General features: G+C 50.5%; 2 protein-coding genes across 3 annotated transcripts in view; one reads left to right on the top strand and one right to left on the bottom strand.

Annotated features, from left to right (window-relative positions):
- The window catches only part of LOC149522146 (uncharacterized), a 32,321-nt gene extending 27,593 nt beyond the window's left edge, over window positions 1–4,728 (bottom strand). The window contains exons 1-2 of the mRNA XM_089771484.1: window positions 4,371–4,728; window positions 55–255 (exon numbers count right to left, since the gene is read on the bottom strand). Coding sequence (XP_089627610.1) covers window positions 55–241 — 187 coding nt within the window. The 5' untranslated portion in view covers window positions 242–255; window positions 4,371–4,728. The remainder of the gene's footprint in view (window positions 1–54; window positions 256–4,370) is intronic.
- A 47-nt stretch (window positions 4,729–4,775) lies between these two features.
- On the top strand, window positions 4,776–21,874 carry LOC102458372 (uncharacterized). 2 transcript variants are annotated; one of them, XR_012898524.2, is made up of 4 exons: window positions 4,776–4,844; window positions 6,611–6,811; window positions 11,519–11,660; window positions 11,957–12,805. XR_012898524.2 is itself a non-coding variant. In XM_075914031.2 (3 exons), exons 2-3 carry the CDS (start codon window positions 6,625–6,627, stop codon window positions 21,415–21,417), a joined length of 1,467 nt encoding a protein of 488 aa, XP_075770146.2. In that variant the 5' UTR covers window positions 4,776–4,844; window positions 6,611–6,624; the 3' UTR covers window positions 21,418–21,874. The 2 variants fall into 2 exon arrangements, 1 of the variants encoding a protein (XP_075770146.2); XM_075914031.2 differs by lacking the exons at window positions 11,519–11,660; window positions 11,957–12,805 and adding an exon at window positions 20,138–21,874.
- The last annotated feature ends 5,749 nt before the right edge of the window (window positions 21,875–27,623 follow it).

The following is a 27,623-nucleotide window of genomic DNA, read 5'->3' as shown; positions in this document are numbered from 1 at the left end:
AGCTGCTCCAGAGCTCACCCAGCTTCTGTTACCCGATGGGACAGGAATCCTTACCCAGCCAGCTCACAGCCTCATAATTCTCCTGCATCACATCCCAATAGAGGGCTCTCTGACCCGGGTCCAGCAGAGCCCATTCCTCCTCAGAGAAATACACAGCCACCTCCTCGAAGCTCACCGGCTCCACCATAGCCATTTTCTTTTCCTGGCTCTGTAGGCCATGGGCTGAACTGGAGCAAGACATGGGTGTTCTGCAGCCTGCAGTGGGAAAAGGGGGATTGGAGACATTTCAGAAGGGTTTTTTTAACCCTTTCCACACTCCCATTCTACCTAGACTCTGTGACAGATGATGCACATGCTGGACAGCCATTTGGGCAAATTCTTGAGTCTCAATATTACATAAACAGCACACACCAGTGAGACCCCAAATCCATATTAATTTCTCTCACTGGCTTGAGTTTCAACATTATTGCATCTGCAACAATGGGGTTCAGTTCTCAATGCCCAGTGTTTTTTATTTAAAAAAAAAAGCTGCAACTTCACCTGCCTGAATACAGGTTTAGGTGTAAGAGCTCTGACACCAATCCAGGAAATCTGCTACCTTGATACCAGGGGATCCAAAAGAATAAAATGCCACAGGAAATGCAAGTACAAACAGCACGAAAAACTGCAGTGCAGACAGGAAATGCTACACTGGGAACATGGGGCTAAGAGATGCAGAAACTGCCAGCAGCACAGAACACACTTTGGGACCCCAGCTTTTTGCACAATGGTGCCTTGACCAGCTTCGTGCACACAGAGCTGTCAGTGGTGAATACCTCCCCTACACTTCTCTCACACTGGGAAGGTGACAAATTGACCCTTCCCCCACACCCGCACACTAGTGCTCTGCTACCTCCTGGCCTGAGCAGCCAGAGGACTCTCCCCTCTCCTGGGACCTGGCAGCACAGGGGCGGCTGGGGGGCTGCAGGGCATGAAAGGACAGGGAGGAGGCAGCAAGTGAGGGATGGAAAGGACAGATGGGTATGGTGACCATACAGCCCCAAAAATCTGGGACAGTCCTGGATTTCAATCTCTGTTTCTCATCCCAGTGCCCTGAAAAACACTAAAGATGTCCCGGAAACAGCAGCACAGCTAGAAAGGGCTGAATGCTTCTGTTTCCCCAACCCCTCCTCCTCCCAGGTGTGCAGGCACCACTCACAGATTTTTCCCACTGCTTTCGAACCCAGCCAATAGGAGCACTGAGAGACAGTGCTTGATTCCTCTGGCCAGCAGGCAGTTCTTTCGGGAGCCACCAGTAAAACAGCAGCAAGTAAGTGGTCTCCTTCCCCTCCACAAAACTTGCTCTTCTTAGATTGAAAAGGCAGAGCTGGGGGGATGGGGCCAGCTGAGCTGAGAATCAGCTGATCCCAGTTTGTGCACAGAGCAGGCTCTGTCTTAACTGCAAAAAGCCACATGGCTCTTACTCAATTTAAAAGGAAGAGCTAGCGCTGTGCACAAACTGGGATCAGCTTATTCCCAGCTCAGCTGGCCCTGTCCCACGGCTCGGCCTTTTCAATCTAAAACAACCAGCATGGCATTTGCTAAGTTTTTAGAGGGGAGAGCTGCAGCTGGACCGGGAATCAGCTGATTCCCTCTGCATTTTAAACCTAGTAAAAGCCATGTGGATCTCAGATTTAAAAGGCAGAGCTGCATGGGACGGTACCAGTTGAGACTCCCAGATACAGGCCAAGCTGCTCCTGCCCCCTATGCCCTGGCCAGACCCCACCAGTACCCTGCTCCTGCCCCCTGGCCAAACCCCCACCAGCACCCTGCCCCCAGGCCAGACACCCACCCACACCCTGCTCCTTGGCCAGACACCCACCAGCATCCTGCTCCTGCCCCCTCCCTACTGGCCAGACTCCTACCCACAGCTTGCTCCTGTATCCTACTTTCCACCCAGATTCTGCACCTCTGTCCCTATCCCACTCACTGGCAGCCCTGTCCCACATACTGAACCCTTCATTTTTGGCCCCACCTCATAATGTAGAGGGGGCCCACAAACTCCATTAACCCTGGAACCCAGAGGAGTTAATCTGGCCTAAGGCCTTGAACCTCAGTCCTACCTACCCTCCCCCACATGGGACTGGAGCACCAGGGGAGGGAGGTGTCTCAATTGGAGACCACATAAGAGACGATTGGGGTTTTGGGGAGATTTGGAGGGGGGAATTGGCAAGCAGAGCGGCAGGAGGGGTGGGGGGGACTAGCAAGCTTAGTGAGCAGGGGGCACAACCCACTAATGTAATTGTAAAATTTTATTTTAGTGTCAAATGAATGCAAAGAGCAGGAAAAGAATGTACACTTTAATTAGGCTTGGCAAAAGGAATAGCCTTTTTAAAAGAAACACCACATCCCACACATAACATTTTGCACCCAATGCGATAGTGAGATAAATGTTGCTCATGGCAGGAAATTTGACATCACTGCACATATTCAATCAAAGAAACATCAGTTAGCTGTCTGCTCTGCAACCTCCAGTGCTTCAATGAAGAAATGTATTATAAAAGATGATTCTGTTAAAATGGAGCTTGTGGCAAAGGAAGCAGTAATTGCATAGCATACTGTAAAACACAATCACAGTTTCAGATCTGTAGATTGTACCTGTAAGCTAATTTCTACATTGCTTGGGCCTACATTTTCATCAGCACAAAAAGTGAACCAATCATGAAAAACGTTCTTGCTCCAGAAGCTGAAAAGATTTTGCAACAGGAGTTAGGCGAAACTTCACATCTCACCATTATGGTAGGTTCATCTAACCGCAAAGGTCAAAAAGCTGTTCCTCTCTTAGTAAGAGACTTCCATGCAAGAATAGAGCTAATGTGAAAGTTCTTGAACTTGATCTCCTGCCAGGTAAGACATGTGACCTATCCAATGATTATGTTTTCTTTGTTTGAAGCCGCACCCTTTACTTCGGGTCATGTGCCCATCTTGACCATTGAAGTACTACCAGGGGGAGGGGGACAGACGAACTTCTGGTGGTCGGTGGGTGTGGCTAAATGGGTTCAGGGTGTGGGTAATGTGTTCCCCTTTTTGGTTTAGAACAGTGGTTCCCAATCGTTTTGATACTGGGGACCAGTAAACCCATTCACAAGCTTTTGGAGCACTGGTAACATTTATTTGTATATTCATTAAGCAAATGATGAATATGCAAATAAATTGTGTCGCTGGCCCTACCTGTCCCGCAGGTTGCTCTGCCCCCCTTCCTGGCCCCAATCCTGGCCACTTTATCAGCTGGCATCAGCTCCCCCGGCTGCATCCGGTGCCTGGCGTTCTGCGTTGGTGCGCATGGCGCCTGGCCTTCTCCCTGGGTCCTAGCGCCCGCCGGATCTAGCCCTGCCACCCAGGAGTATGCCTGACAGAGCTGCCATGGCAGTGGCTCTCTCCCAAGAGGGCCATGCCATCATACTCGGCAGTGTGGGCTGCTGCTACGTTGTCACGCAAATTAATAGGATCATGCGCAATCATTTTTCTAAGGACTGGTATTTTTTTTTTTTTTATAAGGACCGGTAACTGGGCCGCGGCCCACATTTTGGGAATCGCTGGTTTAGAAAATATGGTCACCGGCTCCCCTCCCCCCCACCGCATTTGTTACATGCGCTGCAAATGTTCCCCCCCTCCCCCCATGAGTTTTTTCCTGTGTAGCAGCTCTCTACACACAAGGGCTACGTCTACACTGGCAGCTTCTTACGCAAGGACTGTTTTGCAGAAGAGCTCTTGCCCAAAAAGTTTTCTACAAGAGCGCGTGTACACTGCCATGTGCTTTTGTGCAAGAGCATCCATGGCAGTGTGGACACTCTCTTGTGCAAGAAAGCTCAGATGGCCATTTTAACCCTAGGGGCTTCTTGTGCAAGAAATTCATGGTGCCTGTCTACACTGGCCTCTTGTGGAAGAGCTCTTGCACCAGAGGGCTCATTCCTCATGGGGCGAGGAATAACTCTTCCAAAAGAAGCCCTGCTTTCCAACACTAGACTGTAAATTTACTTGTGCAAGTGCAGAATAGACAGTAGGCAAGTTCTTGCGCAAGAAGCTGCCAGTGTAGATGTAGCCAAGCAGTGTGAGTGCCACATGATCTCTGCCCCCCCCCCTCTCCCGAGACACAGTAATTTGGGTCCAAGTCAACCCCTCCCCTATCTCTGCCCCCCATCTGACACATCACCTACTCCGCCCGCGCCAAGCGCCCCCACGCATCCTCCCGCCCCACCTTGGCTACTCCGATTTCTCCTGCCACGCTCTCAGCCCAGCGGGGTGCCCCCTCCCGCACCCCGGCGCGGCCCCAAAGCAACGCGCGCAGGGCCCGACGCGCGGCCGCGGTCTGTGCTGGGGCCGGGACTTACAGCGGGCAGACGCGGTCGCACGGACCCCGAGTTTCGTCCCGCGCTCTGATGTGTTTTCCCGGGCCCGTGGGCGCTACAACACCGGCCCGTGGGCAGCGGGCGGAGCAAGCGCCTGTTCCCAGCCCCGGCTGCAGGAGCCTTCCAGCTGCCCAGAGCGAAATACCAACCCCCCCCCCCCACCCCGCGGCGGGCGGAGGCAGGAGGCAGCGACTCCCCGCGCCGGGCGCTGCTGCGGGCGGAGCTGGAGGCTCCGTCTCTCCCGCCCGGGGCGCCGGACCGAGCCCGGGGCAGCAGCGCGCAGAGCCAGCTGCACCCAGCGTTCCAGCCCCTGCCAGGCCTGCGCCTGCGCGCAGAGTGAGGGCAGCAGCGTCAGCCGCGGCTACTGCGCATGCTCTGCTCGGGGGGGGGGGGTCTTTGCTCAGCCTGTTCTAAGGAGAGAACTCTGAGACCAGCTGGTCGAGTCGCTGCAGCCCGGTGTGTGCGGGGCTGGGGGGGAAGGAGGAGGCGGGGGCAGGAGTTGCACTGAGGGGCATGGGGCGCTGCCGGGGGGGGGGAGTGTCATGGGGCTGAGGAGAGCGAGGCTGGAGCGGGGGAAAGATGGGGGGGGGAATACCCTTTGCAGAAGCCGCACTTTCCTTTGCTCCCCTCTTCTTTGCCTCCCTCCCCCGTCGCAGAGGAAGAGAAAGTAGGAGTTCAGCACTCCCTGCATCCTGCCTGGCTGCCTCCTGCCCAGACCCCTCCCTCGCCAACCTCCTGCACCTCTCCTTCTGGCCAGATCCTCACCAACCTCTTGCATCCCACTTCCCACCCAGACCCCACTCCAAGCCTGCTCCTGCACCTTGTATTGTGCCCAGACCACCACCTCAAGCCCTATCCCGCACCCAACCTCCTGCCCAGGACCCCCCCCCCCCCATTTCCAGTCCACTCCTAGCAGCCACCTCCTGCACAGTGCACACTCATTTTTTGTCCCCGTTCCAAAGCCCCCACAAAATCTAGTAGTTTGGGCCCCCAAAAGAGTTTATCTGGCTCTGATGGGTGAGCCCTGAGCCTTAGTGCCTCCCTCCATCCTTTTTTACATGCTGCTCAGACTAGGTAGACTAGCGGCTTTAAATAAAGCAGCCTAAATGTAGATCCCTACATCCATATTTGGGCATCAGAATGTATGGTTTATTCATAAAAACCCTGGGTGCTCAGAACAGAATCCTGTCGTTGCAGATGCATTAATGTTTAAGTCAAGCCAGGCATTGAGAGAAATCAATGCGGATTTGGGATCTAAGTTTTATTTGTTGTTTATGGAATATCTAGACTCAAGCATTTGCCCCAAATGGCCGTGTCTAGCATGAGGGTGGGCAATACTTTTTGATGGGGGGGGGGCCATTCCCAAGATTTTGGAAAGCGATCGAGGGCTCCACTCTTCCACGGTATTACTGGAGAAGATGTGGGATCTAGAATGGAGGCTGGTGCAGAAGGGATCTTAGGATAAAGGATCGGGGTCCAGGAGAGAGAATGGGATTTGGGAGGGAGTTTGAGTGAAGGAGGCAGTTGTGATCTAGGGCAGGGGACTGGGGTGCAGGGTTTTGGGATGTGGCCAAGGGGAGGAGGGCATTGTGATCTCATGCAGGAGAATGAGGTACCAGATCTGGGAAGGTGTATGTGTTCAGGGGTGTAGGCAGAGAGTTTGGGTATGTGGAGGGGGGAAGAGGGTTGGGGAAGGGAGGGGCTGTGATGCCAAGGGAGGGGCTGGGATAATTCTTAGGCTCTGGCTGAGAAGTACTAACCAGCAGAAACGTGAGGCAGACTGTCTGCTGCAGGCTGCTCTGTGCTCCACATGGCTCTGCTCTGGGCATGAGGGAGAGGGGGAAGGGGGTATGAACAGGGAGGGAGAAGACTTCCTACACTGCTCCCAGCAAAAATGTTCAGCTCCAATTGGCTGGAAACTGAGAGATTGGCCAATGGGAGCTAGGAGATTTTCCTGGGGGGTGAGAAGAGCATGAGAAGTCTCCTTCCTCCCTCCCCAACCATCTGGAATGGAGAACAGCTGGCTTTTTAAAGGTTGAGCTGTTCTCTGCCTAAGGGTTCCAGTGAGGCAGCTGCAGGCTGGATCCGGCCCGTCGTCAGCTTCTTGCCCGCCCTTGGTCTAGCACACGTGTCACCAGGGTCAGAGTCTGGGCCCAATGGGGGTATGGAAAGGATTAAAACCCCCTCTGAAATGTCTCCAATTGCCCTTCTCCTCCTGACAGGCTGCAGGGCACCCATGTCTTACTCCAGCACAGCCCGTGGCCTCCAAAGCCAGGGACAGAAAATGGCTGTGGCAGAGCCGGTGACTTTCAAGGAGGTGGCTGTATATTTCTCTGAGGAGGAATGGGCTCTGCTGGACGCGGGTCAGAGAGCTCTCTACTGGGATGTGATGCAGGAGAATTATGAGGCTGTGAGCTGGCTGGGTAAGGATTCCTGTCCCCTTGCGTATCAGAGGCTGGGTTGGGCTCTGGAGCAGCTGGGTTGGGTTTGGTTCAGGGTCCCTCATTGTCCCCTGCCCCCCAGTGTCAGCAGTATCAGCCCCAATAATCCTGGCTCCTGTGTGAGAGACTGTCCCCTCCACGCCCCCTCCCAGGGGAAGTCGGTTCAGGGACATAACAATGGTGCAGCTCTTCCCACAGCCACGTCTCCATGTGCTTCCCCATCATCTTGCCCCTGTTGTGCCTTGGCCAGAGGTGTGAGTGGAAGGGCCCGGGTAGGAATGGCAGGTGCCAGAGTTGTGGGGTTGGGTACGGCTGCTGTTAGTCCCTGCTGGGTCCCCCTTGTGCCAGTGGGCTGAGCCCCTGGAAGGAGAGTGCAGTTCCTGGAGTCCTTTCCTGGCTGTGACTGATCTGTGACATGCTGGTTCCTGGCTGTGAGAGAGGATTGGTGCTGGGGCTGAGGGAGGGTGGATGAGGCAGTTCACGCTCTGCGAACATTTTGTGTGGAGCCGGTAGCTCTGTCGTGGATAAATGTGAGGAGAGCGCTTGTGTTTCAGGCACTGCACTTGGGAGACCTGTGTTCAGTTCTCTGCCCTGACTCAGCCTTCCTGCTTGATCTTGGGCAAGTCACTTACATTAACACAAAATGTGGACCCAAGTTTCTTCGCTAGTTGCTTGTCTATAACCATAACTATACGGGGATAATGTAGCTGACGCACGTGTGTAAAAGGGGACAGCTCATCCTGTAGGGATTGCCTGGATATTATCAGAGGGTTGTCTCTGACTAAAAAAAAACCCATCAACACCCTAAAACAATGAAGTGAATTATGGGACACAGGCTAGATAATCTTTCAAGTGCTACTAGACTATTTGTTGTTGTTTTTTTAAGTTTAGGCTAGAAATAGTTACAATAGATGCACAGAGATCTTTCCTCTACTGCATATTTGGGAGAGTTTGTTTGTGTCTGTCTGTGTATTCAAGAACTCTTCTTAAACGGGAAGACCTAGGACCACCATATTCAACTTGCTGCTTTGTCTTATCCTATCTTAAAGCAAGGTCAGGGTTTGGTTGTGCCAGGGAAACGGGATGTGCCTGGAATGGGATTGTGCCTCGGCACATCCTACAGAAAAGGGACAGACTCACAAGGCAGATAAACGGGGCTGGTTGGAGTCTGGAGCATAAGCAGAGTCTGAAACAGCCACCAAGGATTCTCTGAGCTGCTCAGACAACTTCCTCCTTGTAGCTCAAGTCGAGCATCTGAGCCAAAGAGCAGGGTGAGTCGAGCCCCACAGCCTGGGGCTTTGTGCACAGAGCTGTTAGAGTGCTAGAGTTCCCCAAGTCCTAGTGACCTGCCATGTGGCAGCTGCAGTCTGAGCCCTGCCTGGGGGCCTCGGTGTCAGACCTGCCAGCCCTCACTGGAGTTCCCCTTCTGAGCTGTGTGTTCCAGTCCTGCCCTGGGATGAGGGGAAGGAAAGGGCCTTGAGGGAGCCTGAGATATACTCTAGAGAGTGCGACAGAGCGCTCATTTCCCCTGGGGGATGAGCTGGGCCATTCACAAGGCAGGAGGGATGCACCTTTACTGCAGGTGGGTTTGTCGTGGGATCTTGTACCACCCAGAGCCCAGTCTGTGCAAGATGGGGAAAGACCCCCTTTGGGTGAGTGACTCAGATCCTGCCTCTGGAAGCAGTAACGGCACGGACCTTAATGAACAAGATCAGCACTTGTTAACTGGTCCTCGAGCAGGATTTCCAATCTCCAAAGCTCATGTGATCTCCTGGGTGGAGCGAGAAGAGGCGCTTTGCATACCAGATCTCCAGGCTGTGAGGAAGGGGAGATCGTCAGCAATCAGCTAAACCGACTCAGAAACCAATTTCTGTGTCCTCATAGCACCGGGGTCGGCAACCTATGGCTTGCGAGCCAAATATGGCTCTTCTGGAGCCCCAACTCAGCCTCCCCCCCCAGATACTCCTGCAGCAGGGAGTTAGTGCTAACACTACAGCCTTATGGCCCCCCACAAGTTTAGAATGCAGCACCGGCTTCCCCCAGTGTGTGGGAAACAAACAGCCAAAATGGTTCCCATGTGTTGCCCATTTTTTCCCCTGGGAAACACTTCCTGGAGGCTTCCTTCTGGGAAATGGGAGCAGCAGGGGACAGGTTATGTATTGCCTGCCATGCAGCGCAAAAACAAGTAAGTGCCCCCTACCCCTCACTCATCCCCCTGGCCAGATGCCCCTGCCCTCGCCCTTTCTATACTCCACCTCCCGCACCGATCCTGCACTCCCAGCCCTGTCCTGCACGCTGAACCCCTCATTTTTAGCCCCATCCCAGTACTTGGAGGGGGGGTACAAAATCCACAAACCCCAGAAGAGTTAATCTGGCCTGAGGCCATGAACTTCAGTCCTCCCTGGCCATCGCCCTACTATTGGGCTGGATCACCAGGGGAGTGATGTGTTTCAGTTGGGGGTCACATCAGTGAGGGTTGGGTTGATGGAATTTGTTTTTTTAACTTCTCACTTGTGAGGTCCCTGGCTGATTTTTCTGTGGGTCAGTCGCTACTGACCCAAAAAAGGTTCCCCACTCTTGCCATAAATCAAGATAATGTTGAAACCTTTTGTGTTGGACATAACATTTTATTTTATTTAAAAATAAGGCTTGCCAACAAGCCCCCAGTTGGGGCCAAGCCTCGTGGCTGCAGCATCGTAACACACTTGTACCCCCACATGCACCACCCCTGGGTTCATCATACACCTGAGCCCCTGTCGTATGGTTCGATTTTTAGATCCAAGGGAAACCAGGACACTCCAGAGAGACTTAACCACTTTCTTATTTATTACCAGCTTTAAGCAGTTAACTTAGTTGTGTTTTTACAAGCCTTAAAAACAATGACTATACAATTTAAAATATTTAACGTTTAAAATCGAAAACAATTAATAAAATGCAAACGCAAGTAATAGAAGATTATTATAATACAATAATTAAGCCTAGTTCACTTACACTTCACCCGTATGCTACCTACAGTACCAGGCAGGAGGTGCTGGTGATTCCCACGCGCAGAAAAGCCATGCACTGGGGTCGCCGGTGTGAAGAAGTTCACTCCTTCTAGTCACATTGAAAGCAGGACTTGTGGGTCAATCCTGCTTATTTCCTCTCACTGATCCTTTTCTACATCTATATGTATATTCAACTTGGTCGTTCTAGTAATATCTACAAATCAACTACATATTGAGTAAGACACCTATTATACCAATATTTAGGATATATTTTGCTGAGCCAAAATATTGCAAAAGCCCTTAATTGATAGGTTTTTTCGGCTGTCTCTGGAATTTGTCTCTTATAAAAAATGGGATGTACTAGTACCAGGTTGTTTCTAGTAGTTTTGGCCTGGTTTCACTGGCCTGTACAAGTTATGCACAATTGAACAAGCACTCCTGACTGTTCCCCATCTTTTTTGGCCTTGCCTGCGTGCATGCATGCACCAGACTTGAGTCAGGCCTAGGGTTTGCTTTGTTAGAGATCCATACTTTGGGAAAGGCCGGGACAAGGCCTAGCAATGCAGACATCATTGTTCTGGTCAAGGGAGGGACGTCCAGGCTCCCCTACGCTCCCCCCCTCAACCAAGTCGAGTTTGAAGCGATAAAATACTGGGTCAGGAATGTACCAACTTAACTCTCTTTAATATGAGGCACGCAAGAAATAATTTGCCACACGGTGGGTACATCTCGACTGCAAGCTTTTACGAAAAAGCTTTTTCAAAACAGATTCTTCTAAAAAGCTTTTCAAAAGAGAGTGTCCAGACTACAAATGCGGATCGAAAAAGCGATCCGCTTTCTCGAAAGAGAGCGTCCAGACTGCCTGGACACTCTGCCGAAGAAAGGGTACCGGGGGCAGCATTTACTTCCTGGTTCTGCGACATGCCCTTTGCTCCACAGATGCTCAAAGGGGCCCTCCTGCACAGCCGTTTCTCTGCTCCTGCAGCTGGCTTGCTTGCATGCCTCTCCAAGGGCAGCAAAGCTCTTGCAGTGCCGGCTTCGTTTGCCCAGCTTTCTTGGATGCCACAGTATTTATTTATTTATTGGCCATGGTGCAGAAACTGCCCCTGGGCATCCGATGGCCCCACGTGAGGGGAGGCTGTTTGATCAGCCCTGGACAGCTGCCATCCGCCAGGCCCATCAGTTGACGATGTGCATCCAGAAGGCCCTGAGGGAGATGGTCTCTGAAGGAGCCCAGTAACTCTCCCCAAGGTTCAGGTGCCTACTGACCTGCCTTGACGTGGGGGAGCACAACATCCCTGAGGTGGTGGCCGTGTGTTGCGTGCTCCACAACCTGGTGGAGAGCAAAGGGGAGGCCTTCCTCCGAAGGTGGGGGACAGAGGCTGGTGGCGAGGGGAGGCTGTTTGATAAGCCCTGGACAGCTGCCATTCTGCAGCGGTTTCATTGGGCCGTCTGGATGGTCCTGGCCCAGCACCGCTCAGAACTTGGCCTTGAGACCCTCCCCCTGGATCCGGGAATACTGGCCTTGCCCCTGAACCTCATGTTGGAGAGGCGAATTTGGAGGCTGGACACCAGTTCCAACTGGTGGGACCGTCTCGTGTTGGAGCTGTGGGACGACCAGCAGTGGCTCAGCTACTTCCGCATGCGGAAGGCCACCTTCCTCGAGCTGTGTACCTGGCTCACCCTTGCCCTCCGACGACAGGATACCCACTTGCGGCCCACCATCCCCCTGGAGAAGAGGGTCGCTATTGCCGTGTGGAAGCTCGCCAACCCCGACAGCTACTGCTCCGTGGAACACCAGTTTGGCGTAGGGAGGTCTACCATTGGGGCCATCTTGATGGAGGGTAAGGCACTCTTCGGGCAAAGGCCCTGCAGGAGGGAGGGCAGGGTGGAAAAGGTGGAATGTTGGGAAAGGGCAGAGGGATTGGGGGACGATGAGGTGTGGGGACAAGGCCCAGACTGGAGGAGGAAGGTGGAGCATCTTAGCCTCCCTCATCCTTGCTGCTGGAGGGGTCAGTCTCCTGGGGAGTGGCTCCTAGGTTCTTGGGGTTGGGGGAGAGAGAGTAGTGGGCCAGGTACGTTCCAAGGGCTCAGGGCTCCTCTCATTCTCTGTTGTGTGTGCGTGCGTGTCCTTCTATAGGTGGTGATGGCCATCAACTCTGTGCTTCTGTGAAGGATCATCTGGCTCGGAGATGTGGACCCTATCGTGGCCAGATTTTCTGCCCTTGGATTCCCAAACTGGAGGACCGGTCAATGGAGGACACATCCCGATCTGCACACCGCTCCATCGGGCCACCCAGTTTATTAACAGGAAGGGCTACTTTTCGATAGTGCTGATCGACTACTGGGGACAGTTTACAAACTTTTATGTTGAGTGGTCAGGCTGCGCACATGGTGCCCACATATTTAAGAGCTCTTGCCTGTACCGCAGGCTGGAACATTCTTCCCACAGCAGGACTTTGCTCTTGGGGACCTGCAGATACCGACTTGCATCGTGGGTGACGCGGCCTATCCACTGATGCTGTGGCTCAGGAAGCCCTACACTGGCCACCTGGATCCGAGCAAGGAACAATTTAATGCACACCTAAACTGGGCTCTGATGCAGGTGGAATGCACCTCCGGGCGTCTGAAGGGGAGGTTCAGATGCCTACTGACCTGTCTTGACATAGGGGAGCGCAACATCCCTGAGGTGGTGGCCGTGTGTTGCGTTCTCCACAACCTGGTGGCGAGCAAAGGGGAGGCCTTCTTCGAAGGTGGGGGACAGAGGCTGGTGGTGAGGGAGGCTGTTTGAACAGCCCTGGACAGCTGCCATCTGCCAGGCCCATCAATTGGGGGTGCGCATCCAGAAGGCCCTGAGGGAGAGGTTCTCTAAAGGAGCCCAGTAACTCTCCCCAAGGCCTCCCCAATGGGGCCTTGTGTCTTCCCCCCCCCAATATACCCTAACTCTTTCTCCATTCCTTGGAAAATCAAAAAAGACACTGTTTTGGAATTGAAAATAAACTTTGTTGTAACTTTGTACTAAATGTGTTTTAACTTTCTACAAAACTTATTACAAAACTGGGGTGGAGGCAGGGTTCAAAACCTGGAAGGGGGAAGTGGGAGGGGAGAAGAGGGGAGGGGTCAGAAGCTGGAGGAACTAGGAGGGGAGCTCAGGACTGGGAACGCCTGCACCTGCTGCCTCGGGTCTGGGGTCCTCTGTGCTTGAGGTGGGTGGGGTCTGGGAGAACAGGGGGCTGTGTAGGAGGGGAGGCTGCAGCTGACTCAGGGAGGACGGGAGGAACGGGGAGCAGCAATTGGGACAGGATCCGGGTAGGCCATGACAACATCTGTGCCACGATTCAGGATATCTCCTTGCTGAACCATCTCTTCCAGCATGCATTCCCACCACTCGGCCTCCTCGCAGAACTTCTGAGCGTGGGATTGCTGCATATCCTGCATAACCGAGATGTGCTGGCGCATGAGTTCTGGGCCCCCCACTATAGAAAGGATGTGGACACATTGGAGACGGTCCAGCGGAGGGTGACCAAAATGATAAGGGGGCTGGAGCACATGACCTGTGAGGAGAGGCTGAGGGATTTGGGTTTGTTTAGTCTGCAGAAGAGAAGGGGGGATTTGAGAACAGCCTGAAACTTCCTGAAGGGAGGTTACAAAGAGGATGGAGAAAGACTGTTCATAGTAGTGACGGATGGCAGAACAAGGAGCAATGGTCTCAAGTTAGAGTGGGAGAGGTCCAGGTTGGATATTAGGAAAAACTATTTCACTAGGAGGGTGGGGAAACACTGGAATGGGTTCTCTAGGGAGGTGGTGGAAGCTCCATCCCTAGAGGTTTTTAAGTCTCGGCTTGACAAAGCCCTGGCTGGGTTGATTTAGTTGGGATTGGTCCTGCCTTAGGCAGGGGACTGGACTTAATGACCTTCTGAGGTCTCTTCTAGCTCTATGATGCTATGAGTTCTTGGTGGGCCCGCCAGTGCCTGCGGCTCCCCCTGCTTCGGTTGGCCGGCTGTGCTGGTGGGCCTCACCCCTCACTGAGGGCTGTTGCAGATGTGAAGAACGAGGGAGAGGTGATCAGTCATCCCTGAACTCACAGCCTTGACAGAGGGGACGCTGATGTCCTGAGACCCAGGCCCCACGTGGCCTGCCCAGCAGTCCCAGCCTCACAGGGGCCATGAGATGGCCGGGAGTCCATTCTGCATGCATCTCCTCTCCCCCCACCCCTGGACGAGCAGGCCAGGGAAGTGTCCATCCAGAGTGGGTTCCCAGGTGTGGGAGAGGGGCCTGGAGCAGCCTGGCCATCCCTGCCCTCCCTGCACACACACAGCTGCACCTGGCCCATGCATGCTCCGGGACTGGCTCCTGAGACTACGTGTTGTTGCACACGGCCACTGCACATGCTGGCCGTGCACATTCAAGCGGCACGCTGTCCAGGCCGAGTGTCACAAGTGACGATCGTGCTCCATCCCCTGTGAACCAGCCTCCCCCACCCTGTCCATGTACCAACCTCACAGCACTCACATGATGTTCCCTCCCCGGCGTCAGATGATGCCTGGGAGGTATCCTGGCCCTGGGGAACCAAATCTAGGCTGAGCGCGATGGTGTCCTCTTCCTGGACCAGCTGCTCATCCTCATCCCTTGGTGCCCTGGCTGGGTGACCGCAGGCGCCTCCATTCCCGACTCCATGAGGGACCTCGGGGACTGTGCATCCCCACCTTCTGTGATCTGGTGGAGCGCTCTGAAGTACGGGCAGGATGCTGGTGCTGCCCCAGAGCGAGAGCTGGTGTCGTGGGCCTGAGCATAGCCTTGCCGCAGCTCTTTGACCTTTGCCCGTACTTGGTCAAGGTTGGTGGCCTCTCTGTGCCAGAGCAGTGGCCATCCTGCCATATATGTCAGTGCTCCTTCACCACGATTGAAGGGCCCAGAGTTACTCCTCCTTAGTCCAGACCTCAAGCAGGGGCTGGATCTCAGCCCCTGACCAAGCAGGTGCCTGGTATTTGTTCCCCCTGGGCGAATCCTGGGGCAGCTCCCTGGAAGGGCCGGGGTGGCCTCAGGAGCCTTGTGGCTGTGTCTTTTTTTTAACCTGTTGTGGCAGGTTGAGCTGTGCAGTCAATGTGCTGTCTTGAAGCCAGCTTCCTGCCACAGTGGCTTACTGGGGTGCCTGTCCTTTAAGTCCTGGCAGCAGACAGATACTATAGAGTTGTGATTAGTGTAGAAAAATTGTCCACCAGGGTTTTTCCCGGAGGCCTCTTTTTTCGATAAAACTGGCTCCCCCGCGTCTACACATGCCTTTTTTCGAAAGATCTCTTCCGAAAAAGGCATTATTCCTTGTAAAAAGAGCTTTACCGCTGTTAAAAAAAATCACCATGTTCTTTTGATTTAATCTTGAAAGAACGCAATGTCAGCATAGACGCGGGTTAAGTTTTTTTGAAAAAAGGCCCGTTTTTTCAAAAAAAGATGTAGTCTAGATACTCCCAGAGACAGCCACAAAAACATCAACACTGCTATTAATATAACTACTAATACTATAGTATGAATTAAAACACTCAATAGCATGCTAGCTATAGATAAATAGCCTGCAATTATATATCATACTAACATTACTCTGCTACTTGCTCTATATCTGCCAGCTTAAGCAACTACTTCTCACAGTGTACGATGGTTGTTTAGTTTACAATACCATCATGTTTTCCCCACTCTTGGCAACCATGGTGGTATAATAAGTCACCCAATGGTAAAAGCCACTTGGCTGTTACTCTGAGTGCCCAGATACAACCCATTACAATAATGGGGGGCAGGGACATACTGATAGCCCTTTGAGTACCCTCCTTATGCTGCATCCAAGTATTGAGCATGGGATTAGCCCATTTACTACAATTAGAATGCATTCAGGAAATATTAATGTCCCATTTTAGAGTCACAAAATATTCAATAACTCCCGGTGAAAATACTACAGAATCCTCAGGCATCGCATGACCCAGGAGAGTGGGTACTTCTGCTGGGTTAGTGGGTTCAGTAGAGACGTAATACCATGCTGTGTCCCCCCCCACACACACACCAAAACCCATTTGTGTCCCCATGTATACCAAATCTGCTGTGTCCAGTCACTGTTTACAGGTCCTCTACAAGCTTGTTCCCAAATACTTACACTATCAGGCCTAGTGTTGCCAGATGGTTTCACCAAAAATACAGAAAAAAATGCCAGGAAAATGTTGTTGAGCAAAAAACAAAGCAGTGGTTGCAGCTTCTGCCACTCCTCCCACCCCGACTGGGCGCCAAGCCAGGAAAAGCAGAAAACACTGGACATTGTATATGTCAAGAATTTTCTCAATTTCTTTAGCGGACAGAAGGCACAAATGCTGGACTTCCCAGTTTAATACTGAACACCTGGCAACCCTAATCAAGTTTTGTGGCACAATCAAGTTAACCATTCACCCCAGCAATTATAACCATGAACAGGACTCGCCGAGCTGCGGCGAGCCCCGCTCACCAGCCGTGCTGTCCGGCGATTTGTGCATGTGCAGATCATTCTGCACATTCACAGATCGTCCGAATCCGGCTCTTCCGGGTTGCAATCTACTCACCACGGGCAAGTAGATTGCCTTATTTGTTGAGCCCTGACCATGAACATAAGTTGTAATCCATTTGTTACAGAATAATGATAAGTCCCATACACAGTTTGTCTATGTCTACATTGGCGCAATCTTGTGCCAAAGCGGCCTCTTTTGCGCAAAAACTTGCTGCCTGTCTACACTGGCCGTGAGTTCTTGCGCAAGAACACTGACGTTCTAATGTGTGAAATCAGTGCTTCTTGCACAAGAACTATGATGCTCCCGTTCAGGAATTAGCCTTCTTGTGCAACTGTTCTTGTGCAAGAGGCCAGCGTAGACAGGCAACATGAATTTCTTGAGCAAGAAAGCCCTATGGTTAAAATGGCCATCAGAGCTTTCTTGTGCAAGAGAGCATCTACACTGGCACAGATGCTCTTGCGCAAAAGCACATCTCTTGAGCAAAGGCACATGCCAGTGTAGACGCTCTCTTGCACAAATACTTTAACGCAAGAACTCTTGCATTAAAGAGTATTTGCGCAAGATCATGCCAATGTAGACGTAGTCTTCCAGTCTGATTGCACACCACTTCGATAAGATAGTTGGTATTCTCTGCCCATAATTGTTCAAAATATTTGGGTCTGAGATATTCAATGCAAAGGTGAGTTTACTGACTTGGCTAGGGATATGGATGCCCTCATTTCGCATTCCCAAATTGATGCTGGCGAGCTCTGGTCCGGGTGACCCAAATGCAGCCTGTCACTCCAAAGGTGACGTTAGAGATACTGTTGGTGGTCCAAGTTACGTGGTCAGTAGATGATTGATAATGAAAGAGAGTGGCTCTTGCCCCATGCAGTATTTGAGCCGTAGGAAGACAGGTCTAGTTGACAGATATGACATATGGAGCAGGAATTGTTTTTACATTTGGGCTATGTTTACATTGGCATGATCTTGCGCAAATACTCTTTACCACAAGAGTTCCTGCGTTAAAGTATTTGCGCAAGAGAGCGTCTACACTGGCATGTGCCTTTGCTCAAGAAATGTGCTTTTGAAAGGATTCATTTCCCCCCAGAAAGGCTGCAAAGAAGCCAAGAATTGTTTTACTATACCACTTTTTCTTTTTGACATTTTCAACAATTGCTCAATTCCTTCTAGACTTTTCAGAATTAACTTTTTACGCTCTTTCCCTTAAATGCTTGCTTGCTTTGCTTTCTTATCTGTTTGGGCCTGATCCTGCTTTCTCTGCTGACTGGTCCCTTTCCACGGACACAGGTTTTCTCCCTTACTAATTTAGCAAGAAAGGTAGGTTTCTTAACTAGTCTCCATGCCACCTGTTCCTTTTTTTTTTTTTTTTTTTGTAAATCCAAATTTTCATGTATTTGGAATGCTAGTGTAGTAGAATGCTGTTTAAGCCATCTTATATTAATTGCAAAATTCTAGCTTTTTTACTTTTATTTTTATTCTTTACAGCTTTCCATTGCTTTACAAGTGCCAGTCTATGTTTTCCCAGTTTTTACCAGTGTGACGTAGTGGGGGTACCTGGCTGGTTTCTATGCTGCTGGCTCTGGGGTGGCCCCACTGGCTGCTGTGGGTACCACGACCCAGCAAAACAGGATGAGTCACTATGCAAACGAGTATGGCCAGCCACCCCCCATGGAGAGGAACAAAGGAAGGTGGAATGCTGCCCTGGATGGGGGGCAGGGCTGGAAGAGGGTTAGTGAGTTCCTGGCTGGAAGGCAGGGAATAAGGAGCTGGGGAGGGGGCTGGGACTCCCCTATCTCAAGGGGGGGGGCACTGAGGCCTCTTAGCCCCAGTTCCTGTAACCAGATTACATCTGTGCTGCGCTGTGCTGGAGGAGCAATAAACCACCCTCAATTCCACTGGCTGGTGCAGTCTGTTTGTGCCATTTCGGGGTGCAGGAGACGGGGAACCCCCAACGCGCCGTCACAACCAGTTACTCGACATTTATCTCGATCCCAGCCAACCAGCAGCTGAGTTTGGCTTGTAAAATGCTCAAGGATAGTCCAGGGATTAGAAAGTGCCCATCCTGGCATCATCCCCTGGTCCTTATCCTTTCCTCTCATACTGCTCCTGGAAAGTGGCATGGTTCCCAAATCTCCTGGACCTGTCTGGGTCCCTCAGATTCTGTTTGTGACACCAATTGTCATATAGTTCAATTTTTAGGTCCAAGGGAAACCAGGATACTCCAGAAAGATTTAACCACTTTCTTATTTATTACAAGCTTTAAGCAGTTAACTTAGTTGTTTTAAGTTTTACAAGCCTTAAAAACAATGACTGTACAATTTTAAATATTTAATGTTTAAAATCTAAAGCAATTAATACAATGCAAAGCAACACAAAAGCAAGTGGTAGAAGATTATTATAGTACAATAATTAAGCCTAGTTCACTTACACTTCACCCGTATGCTACCTACAGTACCAGGCAGAAGGTCGTGGTTCCGTTGAGTCCCACATGTAGGAATGCCATGCACTGGGGTCGCCAGTGTGAAGGGGTTCATTCTTTCTAGTTACATCAAAAGCTGGACCTGTGGGTCAATCCTGCTTATTTCCTCCCACTGATTATCTTTTCTACCCCTATATTTATACTTGACTTGATCAATCTAGTAATATCTACCAATCAACTACATATTATGTAAGATACCTTCTATGCCAATATTTAGGATACATTTTGCTGTGCCAAAATATTGCAGAAGCCCTTAGTTTTTTCAGCTGTCTCTGGAATTTGTCTCTTATGAAAAATGGGATGTACTAGTGCCAGGTTGTTTCTGGTATTTGGGGCCTGGTCTTGCTGTACAAGTTATGCATGATTGGGCAAGCACTCCTGACTCTCCCCCACCCTTTTTGGCCTTGCCTGCATGTGTGCACCAAACTTGAGTCAGGCCTAGGGTTGCTTTGTTAGAGATCCATACTTTGGATAAGGCCGGGATGCGGCCTAGCAATGCAGACGTTGTTCTGGTCAAGGGAGAGCTGTCCAGGCTCCTCTTCAGCCCTCTGTCCTGACCCCTTCATGTCGCCACATCCCTAGATTCATGCATCCTCACATCATCAGACTTTTGCACCCCCACATCACAAGTATCCTGCCATAACACTCCTGCACTCCCCACACTCCCCAACCCTGAGCCCATCATACACCTGATCCGCCTGCCCTTAGGCCTTCATACCCCCTACAACCCAAGACTCATGCACACCCACATCTGCAGTCCCCTTCCATAAGATTGACAGAAGACAGCCTGAATGCCTGCATGAAACTGGATTTGACAAGTTATGATGTCAACTTCAAAGAAATATGCAAAAAGGTACAGCAGCAAACGTGCCATTAAATAAAGTCTGTGCGTACAATGTTTCATGTATGCTATTCATCATTCTGTCAATTATCTATACTATGAAGTTGTATATTTTCAGCCATGCAAGTGGGCATTCTTATATGTCTCTTCGTTGACCATTTGTTCTGAATTTTTATGTAGTTTGGCTCTTTGGTTTGAAAAGGTTGCCAACTCCTGTCATAGCAGGTATCACTTGAGCATTTTCATCAAGTCTAAGTGACTTTTCAGCTTCTCTTCAATTCAAGTCAAAGTGTGGGAGGAAGGTTGGGTTCTCCTCTGGGGAAGGGTTGGCAGGAAGGAGAATGAACTCAGCTCAGGATTATTCAACCTTTCCAGTCAATATTTGGGTGTGGTCCTCCTTCTCTGTTCCCCTTTCAGAGATTTCCTTTCAGTTCAGCACGGAGAATGACTCCTATCTGGATTCTCTTTCTGTCCCAGCAGGTGATTGGACGGTGAGTGAGAACAATGAGGAGAGTCTTCAGCAGGAAGGACTGGAGCACTTGGGTTTACAAGGAATGTTATTGGGAAGATCTGAAGGACCTGTTTCCCAGAGTCCTGAGCAAGGAGAGACCTGGGAGAGTCAGCATAGCCCAGAAGGGCCACAGCAAAACCATCTGGTAGAAGGACAGGATAAATCCAGTCACAGGAACAAAGGGATAAAAAGAAACACAGAAACCGTTCGACAGAAAATCCCCCATCCACAAGCACCCTACATCTGCAGTGACTGTGGGAAAATCTTCCACTGGAGACAGTCCCTTAATTTACACCAGAGAATGCACACAGGCGAGAAACCCTTCAACTGCTCTGACTGTGGGAAAAGTTTCATTCAGAGATCATACCTTGTTAAACATAGGAGAATCCACTCAGGAGAGAAGCCCTTCAACTGCTCCGAGTGTGAGAAAAGCTTCAGTAGACGCTCAACTCTTATTAGTCATCAGAGAATACACACAGGAGAGAAACCCTTCAACTGCTCTGACTGTGGGAAAAGCTTCACTCGGAGGTCATACCTCGGTGCACATGGGAGACTCCACTCAGGAGAGAAGCCCTTCAACTGCTCTGAGTGTGGGAAAAGCTTCAGCCAGAAAGGACATCTTATTAAACATCAGAAAATCCACACAGGGGAGAAACCCTTCAGCTGCTCTGACTGTGGGAAAAGCTTCACTCAGAGGTCATACCTGGATGCACATGGGAGACTCCACTCAGGAGAGAAGCCCTTCAACTGCTCTGAGTGTGGGAAAAGCTTCAGCCAGAAAGGACATCTTATTAAACATCAGAAAATCCACACAGGGGAGAAACCCTTCAACTGCTCTGACTGTGGGAAAAACTTCAGTCAGAGGTCATACCTTGTTAGACATGGGAGAATCCACACAGGAGAGAAACCCTTCAACTGCTCTGACTGTGGGAAAAGCTTCAGTCAGAGATCAGACCTTGTTAGACATGGGAGAATCCACACAGGAGAGAAACCCTTCAACTGCTCTGACTGTGGGAAAAGCTTCAGTCAGACCTCAGACCTTGTTGCACATAGGAGAATCCACACTGGAGAGAAACCCTTCAACTGCTCTCAGTGTGGGAAAAGGTTCAATCAGCAGGCAACTCTTACTAGTCATAAGAGAATTCACACAGGAGAAAAACCCTTCAACTGCTCTAAGTGCGGGAAAAGCTTCAGTCAGAAAGGACACCTCATTAAACATCAGAAAATCCATACAGGAGTGTCATGATTAGGAGCGCTGATCAACATCCAGTGACTTAGGGGTTAATTCAGGTACCTAGCAAAGGTGTCAGCTGCGGGGGTTCAGGCAGTCTGTCAGTAGCAATGCAGGTAGGAATTTCAAACTGGGAAAGAGCCTTTTTCTCTTTCTTCTTTATTTGAGATCCAAGCAGTTTCTCCCAGGTATTCAGGGAGATAGGAGATGCTTTCTCGCTCCAAGAATGGACTCCTTGAAATGTGTAAGTTGGGAAAAGTTTAGATAGTTCATCGGGGTTTATTGTTTTCCTTGTTTTGGCTGTTTGGAAATCATGTCTGAACTGTCTAATTGTTTTTCTCTTTTGTAACTAAGGATTACAGCCCAGGGACTTTCCCTGAGTATATATATCAAATAGTGGCTATTTACCACCTAGCCAATTTACTATGCTTGCAACAGTAGTTTTGTTTTGATAATAAAATAGTTTTCTTTTTATTCTAATTAACCGGTATTGGTTGATTGTTGTGTCCTTAGGACTAAGTGCCTAGTTACAAGGGCAGAGTCCATTGTTGTCTGTGGATTCCCTCTGTTTTTCCCAACTCCAAGCAAAAGGAAGTTTGAGACGGGGGAGAGCTTTACTTTAGGGAAGGGATTTCCCAAGTGATCTCTTCCCTGATTTTCTTGGACTCACTTGGGAGGTGGCAACGAGGAACCAATCTTGGGTTTGTTTGTTTTGGGGTTGTTTTTAATCTCAGAGGGACTGTGATTGAATACGTTAGTTTCTGGGAATTAGAGACAGGTTTTTCAGTGTTTATTAGGTTAGCTGGCCCCCTTCTCTGCATGCAGAGTGTCAAGTTGGGGGATGGAGCTGTTACACTGGTAAATAATCCCAGTGCCCAGGCCTCACGTCACCTGCCACACAGAATTCAAACAGCAAACCTGGCACCCAGAGCACAGGGGGAAATTGGGGGGCTCGTTGCTGAGCCGTGGGGTGAAACATCAAACCAGCCCCCTCCTGTGGGGCTGGTAAGCATTCCGAAATCTGGCCACCCTGCACTTGGTAAATGGCAAACAAAAGGTCTAGGGGCTACAAAGAGACCCCCGATGGACTGCCTGGGCCTAGGCCATGAAGCAGAAAGTGGCTGCAGCCAGCCAGGGAGCTCTCCGGGCCCTGTGATTGACAGCATGGAAACAAAAGGCAAGGCCTCCTGTCTCCTCTCCCATCCTGAGGCAACAGGGCTTCCTCGTCCCCTTTGAGCTGTCTGCCTCAGTGTCACTTGCTTCTTTCCTGCCTTGCTTCCTCCTTTGGCAAGCAGCACACAAGGGCAGAGGAGGCCAAGATGTAAGCCTCTAAGGACCTCTCTCCACTAGCGAGTTATTTTAAAATAGCAATTCCTCATTTCCTTGGTGAATAAGCTGATTTTGAAATAATTTCCTAGTGTAGACAGGCCCTAAGAGGTGAGAGGCCTGAGGCCTCTAGCTTGCCCAGGCTCACACCAAGGGGTTTTCTGTGGTGCCAGGAGGGGGAAGGAATGCCAGGCACAGGCCAGTGGTAGAAGGAGCAACGCCTGCCAGGGCAGAAAGGGAAGCTGCAAAGAACGAGAAGTGGCGCTTCTGCCTGGTTTGGATTGAGGATCCTTTTGTGTGTGAAGCACAGGTGAAACCCATAGTGCTGCCCCTTACACCATGGGCCCAAGAGGAATGGAGAGAAGCAAAAAAAAAAAAACACCAAAGCACTTGCTGACTAGGCCAATGCAGGCTCTTTACAGAAGAGGAAACCCCTTGAATGTGGACAAATGAACCCAGAATAAGAAAGACAGAGCTGGTCTCCTGGAGCTACAAGACTCTCCTGCTATGTCTACACAACACAGTTACTTCGGAATAAGCTATTCTGGAATAGTTATTCCTAAATAGCTTATCAAAATAGCACATCTATACCGCAGGGAAGCCTCAAAATTAGTTCAAGGCAGGCTTCCGTAATGTAGACATGCTGCCTTGATTTAGAGCCCCAGGAGGAATAATTTAGATTGGCCCTGGTGAGAGGCTATTTCAAAATAGCAGAAGTGGAGCATCCACACAAGCCTTATTTTGAAATAGCTATTTTGGAATAGGCATTATTCTTTGTAGAATGAGGTTTAAGCTGTTCATTATTTCAAAATTATTTTGAAATAACAGAATTGCTGTGTAGACACTCACATAGTTATTTCGGAATAACGGCCATTATTCCAAAATAACTTTGCTGTGTACACACACCTTAAGGGAGTGTCTGCAGGGGAAAGGAAACCAAGGCTGAGCAGAACTGGAGGGAGCCCTCCCCCCCAGGGGTGTTAACTGAAGGGTGGAGCATCTTCCATACCCAGGTTCCAGACTGTCCCACCTGGCTCCCAATCTGCCCCCCCCCCCCCCCCCCGTCCATGCTGCTGTAAGTGCCAGTGTCTCACCACACAGTGAAATCAGAACAGAGACAGACAATCTCAGTAAAGGTTCCTCTTTGAGGCTAGCTTTGGTCTGGATAGCTCAGGTGGTTAGAGGGTGGTGCTAATAATGCCAAGGTCATGGGTTCAAGCCCTGTGTTGGCCACTGCACAGCTAGGATGGGGCCTTGTTCTCTGCCAGCTGCCTGCTACAGAGAGGGAGGAGGAAACAAGGAAGAGGCTGAGGCTTTGTGAAAAGCAGACCAGAGAGATCTGGGAGGAGGAGACTCCAGCATGCACAGACCCTGCGCAGGGCCAGCCTGCTGGGAGGAGGCTCTGGCCACCTTCTTCCTTCCCCTCTCTCAGATGCCTCCTTCAACCAGTGGCTAAAAGGGGTTTTCCACGGTGTCCTCACTCCTGACCCACAGGAGCCAAGAGGCCCTTTCAGGAAAAAATCAGTGGAGCCACAAGTGTCTGTAAGGTAGAAACCGAGCCCTGGTTCTACTCTCTGGAGTTATTTTGACATAACAAGCAGAGCGTCCACGCTACCAAGCCTGTTACGTCTAAATAATGGGCTGGTTATTTTGAAATCTGCACTCCTGCCTTCCTTGGGCCATAACACATATTCTGAAATTGTTAATTCCCAATAGCAGCAGTGTGGATGCTCCAGTGTCGCTATTTCGACATTACCGCTCCCCGGAATCATTCAGAGTAATTACTCCCCAGTGCTTCCTGGGGCTGGAAGTCGAGGTAGCGCATCCATGTTAAGGGAGCCTGCCTCAGGTTAATATTGAGGCTCCCGCATGGTGGGAGCACTACTGAGCCATACCGGAGCCTGCTGATACGAAGGGTTGGGGGTGGGGCAGATGAGACGTTCTAACTGACTCTTCTGGCCTTAAAGTCTGCAGGTTGCATGTTGAGCCCTGAGCAGCCTCTGGTGTTCCCTGCTTGAGCCCCAGAACTAGCCCCTGAGTGAGTGGGGGTGACACGGAGGGAGCAGCTCAAACATGCAAAGGGGCTGGCCAGGAGCAGAACACAAGCCCTGCAAGGCAGCAGTGACATCACAAGGGCCTTTTGCAGCACCACAGTTCATTGGTTGGGAGGCAGTGACCTCACAGAGGGTCCATGACAACAGCCAGGTGGGACAGGCTGCAAGGCCAATCGCAGAGACTCCCCATGGCCTGGCTGCTTGGAATCTCCTTTGTGAGGTTTCCCCTTGAAGGCAGAAAGGATTGAGGGCCACATCTGGGAGTGGCTCTATGGAGATTTCCCCTTTCCCCAGGCTGCAGTGGGAAGGGGTCTGGGGCAGGCAGGGTTACAGGAGGGAACTAGCACTGAACTGAAGAGAACTCTGTGAGAAGCAAGAGAGAGGGTTACAAGCACCCCACAAAGATGGGATTTGAACCCATGCATTGGGGAGCACACTGGATCAGCACTTCATCACTTTAGCCACTCAGCCAAGCTGTACCTGCTTCCAAGCTACCCCAAGTCAGTGCTGCCAGGAACCTTTGTGCCACTTACTGGCTGGCCAGGGACACCCAGAGCAGGAAGGTTTTTGCTTTTCACAGTGTTCCCTGGGCTGTTGTACAAAGCTCCGTGCTGGTAACAGACACCAAACATCCCTTGGGTGCCCAGAGATGGGCTGGCTAGTCACAGCCTGGTTCAGAGTGCTTTCTGCTGTGGGAAGATGCATGTGGAGCAGTCACGTGGCAGCAGCACACAGCTCCGGTGGGGCCGGGGAGAAGGGCGCAGCATCTGAAGGAACAATTCAGAGAGGAGCCTTTCCTGGCAATTCTGTCTGTCCTGATTTCACTGTATGGTAAAATATGGGCATCTACAGCACCATAGCAGGGGGGGCTGATTGGGAGCCAGGTGGGACAGTTTGGAACCTGGGTATTGAAGATGCTCAACCCTTCAGTTAACACCCCTGGAGGGGCTCTCTCCAGTTCTGCTCAGCCTTCGATTCCTTTGCCCTCCTGCATCGCCTCAAGAGAGAATGCCATGAGCAGAAGGCTGAAAGTTCAGCATCAAACCAGCAACCTCCTGTGGGCCTGTGCAGTTATGTTGACACTGCAGCACTCTTTTGGGGTACAAAGATACCTGAAATAGCTGTTCCTCTTTGTAATAGCAAGCCCCTTATTTTGAAATATAATGGGCTAGCTATTCTGACTTCTTTGTAAATCTTATTCCACAAGGGCTACGTCTACATTGGCACCCTTTTCCGGAAATGCTTAAAACGGAACAGTTTTCCGTTATAAGTATTTCCGGAAAAAGTGCGTCTACATTGGAAGGATACTTTTCCGGACAAGCACTTTTTACGGAAAAGCATCCGTGGCCAATGTAGACGCGCTTTTCCACAAAAAAGCCCCGAACGTCATTTTCGCGATTGGGGCTTTTTTGTGGAAAAGACTACTGTGCTGTCTACACTGGCCCTTTTCCGGAACAGTTTTTCCGGAAAAGGACTTTTGCCCGAACGGGAGCAGCATAGTTTTTCCGGAAAAACACTGACAATTTTACAGTAGATCATCAGTGCTTTTCCGAAAATTCAAGGGGCCAGTGTAGACACCTGGCAAGTTAATCCGGAAAAGCGGCTGCTTTTCCGGAATAAGTGGCCCAGTGTAGACACAGCCAAGGAGTAAGGGACATTTCGGAATAGCGGGTTATTTTGATATTTGGCATATTGTGTTTCTTATTTCAAATCTATTTTGAAATAGTTTATTTTTCTCTGAGAGCCAAGAGTCAAAGATACCCAGAGAAAACTCTGCCTCTAGATCGCAGAGTGTAATGACCAGCACTAAGAACTTTGAATCCTGCCATCTCAGTTCTGCTTTCAATGGGACCTGCTGGTTTGTTGCAAATTCTTGGGAAGTGATGCTTTTGCCTTCTTTTCCCTCTGCCTGAATTCCACTTCTTGACTATTTCAATCTAAGGACTTTGGAGAGCCTGCTTAAGCAGCTGCTCCAGTGGCACAATGGGTCAGTACACAGTGCTTATAAGGCAGTACCAAGATGCAGTTATGCTGAGGTTGTGAGTTCAAGCCTCACCTGGGGCATTGCTTTTTCAGTCCCTTCAGGGCTTTCCCTTTACTGAGCCCTGTGCAAGCTGGGGCTACGTTTACACTGTAGGCTTCTTGTGCAAGGATGTTTTGCACAAAAAAGTTCTTGCACAAGAGCGCATCCAGACTGCCATGTGCTTTTGTACAAGAGATGTGTGGATGCTCTCTTGCATAAGAAAGCTCTGATGGCCATTTTAGCCATAGGGGTTTCTTGTGCAAGAAACCCCCGTTCCCATCCACACATGACTTTTTGCGCAAGAGTTCTTGCACAAAAAGGCTTATGCCTCGTAGAAAGAGGAATAATTCTTGCACAAAAAGCCCTGTCTTCTTACAATTTACTTGTAGTTTTTCTTGTGCAAGAACAAGCTTATAGTGTGAACACTCCGCAAGTTACTGCGCAAAAAGGAACCGTCTACACAGCACAAAAGCCTCTTACGCAAAAATGGACCCTAGTTAATTATGCAAATGAAGCATGGCAATATTCTATGCTGAGCTTCATTTGCATAAGCTTTTGCAGAAAAAGGCTACAGTGTAGACAGACAGACAGATCCAGAACCCGAACTCAAAGGCTGCGCTGACACACACAGGAGATTTCGATAAGAACACATGGGCAGATACTAACATTGGGTCAGGTCTCTGCCAGGCCATACTTAGCGTGGGCCTCCTCAGATGTCACCCTCAGAAGGGCAGATGAGGGCTTTGTGAGTCCCTGTTGCTCACAGCCAGTCCCAGCCCCACCAATCACACTCTGGGGCAGCCACAGATGCTGATAGA

This window comes from Pelodiscus sinensis, chromosome 19 (assembly GCF_052426305.1).
Source record: "Pelodiscus sinensis isolate ZL-2025 chromosome 19, ASM5242630v1, whole genome shotgun sequence".
In the NCBI taxonomy this organism is placed as follows: Eukaryota; Metazoa; Chordata; order Testudines; family Trionychidae; genus Pelodiscus; species Pelodiscus sinensis.
The sequence above is the reverse complement of the archived record's forward strand: the minus strand, read 5'-3'. Positions and strand labels throughout refer to the sequence as shown.